This window comes from Gallinula chloropus (genome assembly GCF_964237585.1).
Source record: "Gallinula chloropus genome assembly, chromosome: 7".
Classification (NCBI taxonomy): domain Eukaryota; kingdom Metazoa; phylum Chordata; class Aves; order Gruiformes; family Rallidae; genus Gallinula; species Gallinula chloropus.
The window spans coordinates 1,071,522-1,079,501 of record NC_140092.1 but is presented as its reverse complement, the minus strand read 5'-3'; the positions used below and the strand labels follow the sequence as shown (position 1 = coordinate 1,079,501).

Genomic DNA, 7,980 nt, shown 5'->3' with positions numbered 1-7,980 from the left:
TGTGAAAATGAGAGTAACGAGGGGAACCTGTACGAATTAAGTGACCGAAACAAAGGGCCCTGGAGAAGCTGCTGGAAGCCGGGATTCGCAGGGTCCCCGCTCTGCACTGAAAGCAGCAGGGGCAGATGGAAAAACCAAAGATTTCCCGGGCAGGAGCCTTGTCCCGGGGCAGCGGAGGACCCGAGGAAGGATCCCTTGGCCGCGGCGAGGGCCCCGCAGCTTCGCCGTCCGTGGGGCGGGGGCGGCGGGGCCGGGAAGCGCTCCCGGCCCCAGCGGTTCTGTACATTCGTCTCAAGCTCCGCAGCGCTGCGGGGCGGGGCGGGAGGGTTTGGGGAGAGGGCCGCCGCTCCCCGGAAAACGCCGGTCTGTGTCAGCCCGGGGCCGAGTTGGCGGTGGGGGCTTTGCCGCTGCCACGGGGCTGCATTTTCTTTGGATGCGCGGCGGGGGGAGCCCCGCCGACCCGCTCCCGGTTCATGGCTGGGTTCCTCGCAGTCCTTTCGGTTCCCTCCGGCTGCTGCGCGTCGCTCCGAGTTAACCCCAAAAGTAAGTTTATTGCACGTTTAAAAAAAGAAAAAAAGTCCAAAAAAAACCCCAGAAAATCGAGAAACGTGTAAATTGGAAATAAGAAGTCCAGGGAGGAAGGGGGGTGGAGCTGAAAGCCGAGGGAGGGGGCGAGGGGACCGCGGTCCCGGCACAGGTGGGCGCTCAGACGAGTCCTGTCATCTGCGACCGTAGGAAAGGGAGGGAGGCGGCGGGGAATGTGCCCAGGGGGTAGCTGACGCCGCTGGAGAAGCCCACCAAGGGGGGCGACATGTGGGGCAGAGTGAAGCCCAAGGCGCTCGCTGGCGAGTTCTCGTGGTACAAAATGGGGACCCGCACTATCCTTTGGGCGGCGTGGGAGAGGTTGGCCGCCTCCAGGTCGGCGGCCAGCTGCCGCTTCCACTTGTTGCGGCGGTTCTGGAACCAGATCTTCACCTGGGTCTCGGTGAGGTGCAGCGAGGCGGCCAGCCCGGCCCGCTCCGAGCTGCTCAGGTAGCGCTTCACGTCGAAGGTGGACTCCAGCTGGAAGACCTGGCTGCGGCTGAACACCGTGCGCGTCTTCTTCTTGCGGCCGGCGGCCCGTTGCTCCGGTTCTCCCGGCTCCTCGCCGCGCTCCTCCTCCTCCTCTCGGCCTCCCGGCCCCGGCCGCCCGCCTGCCGGGCCCCGCGCCGCCGCCCGCCCGCCGCCGCCCGCCCGCTCCGGAGGCTCTTCGGGCAGCTCGGGCGAGTCCCGGTCGCTGGCTGCGGAGAGAGGCAGAAGGCTGGGAGGTGGGGCCGCTGCTCCGGGGAGCGGGGCGGGGGGGGAGAGCGGCATCGCCATCCCCCAGCCGCCCACTGCCCCAGCCGCCCCTCGCACCGCTCACCGGCAGAGGAAGCAGCGCGGCTGCGGCCAGGCCGGGGTGCGGCGGCCGCCTGACGGGCGAGGGGCCCGGGCGGGGGTCCCTGCCGCCGCGCTGCCTCTCGTGGTGACCTCCCGGGTCTCGGCAGTATAGACACACACGCGCCCGCGAGCTTACACAGGGGCACCGAGACTGGATTTCACGTCTATGCACATGTACTCATCCTCCTGTGTCCACATCCAAGTGCCCAAACGCACGTACGTGTGCATATAACAGAAACATACCTCTGGATAGGTGTTTAGCACACATCCAGGTGCACGTGTATATGCACACGCAGGCATATATATGCATAGAAATACATATACTTTTTCATATATGGCTGTACACATATGAGCACACTTGTACTCTTACGTGTATACATTCACACACACACATATATACATATACACACACATAAATAACGTCTATGCACACAAATCTACTTACAAAATATGTACACATCTATATTTACACGTACATATGTAAGTATATCGGTGCGTGTGAAGGAGGTAAGTAGACCAGCACGTGTGTGTCTATATGAAGGGAGGCAAGAAAAAAAGAATTTTGCCTCAAGTTAAACCAAAGGGACCGGGCCAGCTGCTCTAGTGACAGGGCAGTGCTTCCCAGCACGTCGCCGTGGAGTTTCCAATATTGTGCTTTCTGTTTGCAGTTTTAAAGGAGGAAAAAAACCCTCTAGTCTTTCTAGAACAGAAGAAAATTAAAAAATAAAATTTTTTAAAAAGTGTTTGTTTTTGGAGTAACTCTCTGCTTCTAGATATAGTTTTGAGATAAATAAAAAAAATTAATAAACCCATCACTGTTAAAGAAACTCTTTGGATTATAAATCACGCCTCTCTTCCTCGTTGAGCAGCCGTGCGGGCTCCGCAGGCTCGCACACAATCAAAGAGATGCGCCGACGGACAATATTTTTTCTATCAGGACAAAAATAGCCACCGATCGCAGCCCGTAAACTTTTTCAGATGTTACTTTCCGCCCCTGAAGCCAGGCTGTTCCCCCAGCGCTCTGTCTGCGGGATCCCCGCGGGGACAGGCCGCTGCCTGCCCCAGCCGCGCTGCGGGCGGAGGGAGGGCAGCGAGGCCGGCTCTGCGGGAAGGGGCGTGCGGGGCGCAGGGGACCGAACCCAACTGCTTCCCAGGCTTTCTAAACTCTCCGCTGTGCTGCTAGGGACGGTGGTCCCGGCTTTCGGGCTTCCTGAGCCGGGGAAGGGGAAAAAAAAAAAAAAACCACAAAAAGAAAGAAAAAGCCAAAGAAATAAAAAGGGATAAAGGAGGGAAAAAGGAAAGAAAAAAAATTCCGAGCGAACAAACAGCCCCTGTTTACATTTTGGGCGGCGGGGCGGAGGCTCCAGGTGCCTGACACACCGTGAGCATTTCCGGAGATTTACCCTGGGCGGCCGAAAACGGGGAGGCAGGGCGAGGGCCGCGGCGGGCACTGCGCGCATCCCCCTCCGCGCCTGCCCCCAGGGGCTGCGGCGGCACCGGACCCCCCCGGGGGGAGCAGAGACACCCTCCCACCCCCCCCCTCCCCAGCCCCGGCGATTAGGGGTAGGGAAAGGCGACTTACTGTCGGGGCTGGCGCAGCCCAGGAAAGCGGCGTGCGCTCGGCGGTACCAGCCGACTGCGGCGTCGCGGAGGGGGCAGCCCGGGGCGCCGAGGCGCAGCGGGGAGCGCGGCCCGCAGCGCGGACCCCCGCGGCCGCCGCCGCCGCCCGCCGCCCGCCGCGCCCCGCCGCCCGCCGTGCCCTCGGTGCCCAGCAGGTCCTCGATGAAGAAGGACGATACGCGGGCGGAGGTGGAGCCGGCGTTTTCCGTGGCTTCGTCCGGCATCGTCGGAGAGAGCTGCGGGAGGAGGGTCCCGGCTCGGCCGGCGGCTGGCTCCTCGGCTGCCCGCTGCCCCGCGGCCGCGTCCTGCCTCTGCCTAACCCCGCGGATGCTCTCCTGGTATAAAAGGTTTTTTTTCCGGAGTAATCATTTCAGATCGCGGTTTGCCATCATTTCCTGCAAGCTAGGAGGGGAGGGGGGAGGGGGAGGAGGGGAAGGGAGCGGGGAAGGAGAAAAAAAAAGCAACCCGACAACCCATCGGAGGCGCCAGATTCTGCGCGAAAACGATAATAACGAAATAAAAATGTCATGCGAGTTAAACGCTGGACACGAGAGGGGGAATCCTGCGATTGGAGGAGCGCGGCGGCAAATGGGATTTCCGCAGGGGAAGCGCAGGGCGCGGAAGGCGGCGGGGCCGGGCGCTGCCGGTGCCTGGGCGGGCGTGTGCGTGTGTGTGTGTGTGTGTGTGTGTGCGTGTGTGTGTGCAGTGCGGGCTGTGTGTGTGCGTGTGCGTGCGCCGCCCCGGGGCTGCCACTCACGAGCTCCTTATTTAGGTCAATTAGGGAGCAAAGCCCGGCGCGGGGGGAGCGGCACTGCCGGCCCCGGCACACGGGCCGCAGCCGGGGAGGGGGGGGGAAGGAGGGAAGGGGGGCTCGGCCGCTCCACGTCCCGGCCCCCCATTGGCTGCAGAGGGCTCAGCGGGCAGTCCAGCCAGCCAATGAGCGCCGCGGACACCGCGGTTCTATTAATATCATTAATAATAATCAGCCCCCCCCTCCCGCCCCCCGCCGTGCGCTTTCATGTCTGCGGCGGCGCTGGACGGAGGAGATGCGCCCTCCGCCGCCCGGAGAGCCGGCCCCGGGCCCGGCAGCCACCGCCGCGGGCTACCGGCGGATCGGTGAGGTTGCTTCCCGCCCCGAGCCCCCGGGTTGGGACATTTGAAACAGGGGAGAGGGCGGGGGGCAGTGGAACGACATCGGACCCTTGAGTAGGCAGTGCCAGCGGCCGTGGGATGTCCCGCCGGCGGAGGGGAGGGTGCCCGGCACGGGAAGGAGGGGTCCCTCGTCTATAGGGTCTCCCGAGGTCCAGTTGGTGACATTTAACCTTTTTCTTTATATATATATATATATATATATACATACAGACACACGCAAGTATATGTATAGTTTATTGTAAAGACAGGCAGCCCCGCTCACGGAGACGGGGCCGTTCACGATACCCCATCCGCCTGCCGCCGCCCAGGACGGGGGATGCCCGCTCCAGCACCCAACCCCTGGCTCCTGGCGTTACCCCTCTGCGCCCCGGCGTTTTAGTTATTATTCCTGTTGTAATTCCACTTCATGGAAAGCCATAAAGCTACTCTCCGTCTGCCCCTTTATCCCGAGACTCCTGGATCCGCCTACCTCGGAACAGGCACCCCCAGCAACCCCTCAAGAGTCCCCCTCTTGCAGGGCGCCCGGAAAGGAAAGTTATCCTCTGCCTTTTTTCTTGGGACCAGGCGAGCCAGATTCGTAGAGGGACGAGCCGATTGCCAGCGCACGCCGGAGATCCGTGGAGGTTTGGGTGAGTACACAGATGCCCGTGCGATGTTCACCTGCAGGTCATCTCCCCCCTCCTGCTCTGCTCTGCCTCCTCTGTCGGGGTATCCCTACTCGTACCCCTATACGGTACTCCTAGAAGAGCACCCCTTTCCCAAGCCCCGCCTCCCTGTCCCGTTTCTGAACCGGTTGCTGTCCGGTGGGACTGGGCAGCGGGGCCGCCACGCAGCCGGGTGCGGGGAAGTCCTGCTCCCCCTCCCGAACTGGCGGAGGTCATGGCCTATTTCAGGGGAAAGAAAAGAAAATTGAAAAAAAAAAAAAGAAAGAAAGCAATACTTCCAAAGACTCCAGAAAATAACGCGAACAGACAGAGCTCTGCAATGGACTCTGGAAAAGCAGGAATGTACAGGGACACGTTCAGCTTTCTGCCCCACCCGGGCAGAGCCGGGAGCAGCCTGGTGAACTGCAAACCGTTAACGAGCGATGTGCTGTGCTCTGCACAACTTGATGCCTGCTGTTGGATAGGAAACCAGAGACTGACTTAGGTGTTTTAAGCATCTCTAAACCGTCAGCTCGGTTTGCCTGGCGGACTTAGAAACACGTGCGCTTGTTCGGAATGAGGAGAAACCTGTGGACCCTGGTTACTCCTACACATCCTTTACACGATGTGCAAACGATATGCGTGTTCTATAAAGCGTCCCTACAGTGCGGTCATGGAACTTTTGTAGTACGATTTACTTCCCACTTAGGAATTTTATAATAAAACCAGAAAATTTGCTCTCGTCTTACGCCCCCCACCCCCCACGTCCCCACCCCGTATTTCTTTAGCATAGGGGATAACTGTGCAGCGTGCGATACATCTGGGCTGTGTGAAAATCGTGTCTACTCAGACATAATCCTGAAACGCAAACTCGGGATGTGTGTAATTCTCTGCCTGCGAATGCAGCACTTGTACGTACACGTCCGTGTGGATGGGCTATTTTGTTAAGCTTGTGGCTATGTTTACGTACCTTTTGCATTGCTATGGTGACATGACTACTAACACTTCGTGATGAGTACTCCTTGTGCTTCTTTGTAAGGAGGAGGGGGAGAAAAAGGGAATGTGGTTACTGGATGTCTCTGCAGCCGCCCAGCAGAGCTGCGGGTAGGGAGCAATAGAGCACCCACTGACAGTATTTCCCTAATTTCACGTCAGAAAGACAGCCTGAGCCCTATTTCCTTTCGGTGTCACTTGCCCGGGGATAACGCGGGGCGACGGGGGATGTCCCCCTTGTGCCGAGGGTATCGCCACTGCCCCGGGTAACCCCCACGTCGGGTAAGGGCCGTGCCGGCGCGGCTCCCGGCCCGGCTTCGGAGGGGCTCAGGGTAGCCTCTCCTTCCCCACCGCTTGCTCTCCTACAGCCATCTCTTGGCGGCACGGCAAACCTTTACATTTTGCAGGCAGCTGAGTGGAGAGGCTTTCCCCGGGCAGCAAGGTCCTGTCTGCCTCGGGAGGGCCAGAAGGGATTTCGGCGCAGGTGGCTTTGAAAACAGATTCATACACAGGTGGCGGCCCCCTTGCTTTTTCCATCTCTGGCTCCGGTTCTCTCCCAGGTACCTGTTTTTTCCCGAGGCTCTGGAGACCTCAAGATCAGGGGCAGCTCCGGGAGGTGCAGGAAGGCTGCGGCCTGCGGCCCCGGCGCCGCTGCCGCTGGGGGTTCTCCTGCTGAGCATCCCCGGCTCCCGGCCCGTGCCCATCGCTGGCACCGGTTGCCCGCCGGCCGCATGGCGTGGGATGCCCGTGGGGTATCTCCCCCCCACGCCCCACCGCCCCCGTCACCATGTCCGATGGCTCCTGAGGCTTTGCAGGCTTTGCTCCACGTGTGTGCAAAGCGCGGCCGGGCTGCCACGCAGGGGCAGGGGGATTTGTGGCCCGCCGGGCTCCGTGGGGAGGAGGAGGAGGGCTGCTTTGGGGGCCGAAAACGTGAGCCACGGTCGCTCCCCACGCTGGCTTGACTCCTCCCGCAGGAACTGGTGAGGGGCCTGCCCGCAATGTGAATGCAATTACACGGCTGGTGCTTGATGTCTCCCCTTGCTCTCCCCCCACCAGCGATGCGTCGTAAAACAGAGCTGAAACGAAAGGCAGGCTGCAGCGCCCGCTGCCTAACCTCTGCTCCGCCCTGCTTTTAAGGGCCTGCGGTACCTTTGGAGCCCGGATCTTTGCAGGAGGCGTTCAACCCCCAGCACCGCGGGCAGAGATGGCTTTTTAGGAAAGGGAATCGTCTCTCCCTTCTCCATGCTGAACAGGTCGCTCGGTTCCTGTCATCCTCCTAACAGAGCAGACAGCGGGTAAGGAAACTCTCGGCCAATATATGCCTCAGGTTGATGCATTGAGATAAATATACGCGGGCACATTTACGTATAAATAAAAATCGGTTTTCAGCCAGATTCGGTTTAGCTATAAAAATGAAACAAATAAAGGCCGTATTCGTACCTTCAGTGGGGCCACCAAAGCGCAAAGGCGGATACAATGGCACAAAAGCAGAGTGTTTCGGGTCCAACGCCCCTTCAGAGGAGCAGAAGTGGTGGTGAGATGTGTTGGACACCTGCTTTCAAAACCCCCATAAAATGAAAGATCATCCAGAAGGCGGTCGCACCGCATCTAAACCTCTGGGTAACATAATTCTCCCCTCCCGGAGAGTCCCGGAGGAAGGGGGTCCGCTCAGCCCCGGGTGGAGCCGCCCAAACCTCTCCCTGCGTGGAGATGCCTCCGGCTCCGCCGCTCCCAAAAAGCCGCTGATGCGGTAGAGGACCCGCGGAAGTAGGGGAGGGGGTGTCACGTCCCCCTGGGCTTTGCTGGCACAAGCGGGGGTGGTGTTTCACAGGGGGATCCCGCCGGTACACCCACACACACCCCGGGCGCGCATCCCACGGGGACGCCCCATCCTGGACGCCTTTCCAGCGGGGACCCCGCAAAGGACAAGGGCAACATTGCGGTGGGAACCCCTGGGGGGGGGGTTAACCCTGCAGGTTTGAAAACTAAAACCCTTCAAAGGCGAGTTAAAAGCACTGAAGTGAAACAGCAGCTCGCGGAACTCCTGTCTCAATTTGCAAAAGACTCGAAGGGCTCGCCGGGGAGGGGGAAACAGAAGAAATCGCGATTGTGGTGTTTGGGGTTGCTTTGTTGATTGTTGTTGTTGTTGCTT

At 60.2% G+C, this 7,980-nt stretch overlaps 1 protein-coding gene across 1 annotated transcript; it reads right to left on the bottom strand.

Moving 5' to 3' along the window:
- Positions 1-705: 705 nt before the first annotated feature.
- Positions 706-3,263, bottom strand: LOC311193940 (homeobox protein HMX1; the record flags this gene model as incomplete). Its single annotated transcript, XM_084266928.1, has 2 exons — positions 706-1,280; positions 3,002-3,263. The coding sequence occupies 2 exons, from the start codon at positions 3,261-3,263 to the stop codon at positions 706-708; spliced, it is 837 nt and encodes a 278-aa protein (XP_084123054.1).
- Between the last annotated feature and the right edge of the window lie 4,717 nt (positions 3,264-7,980).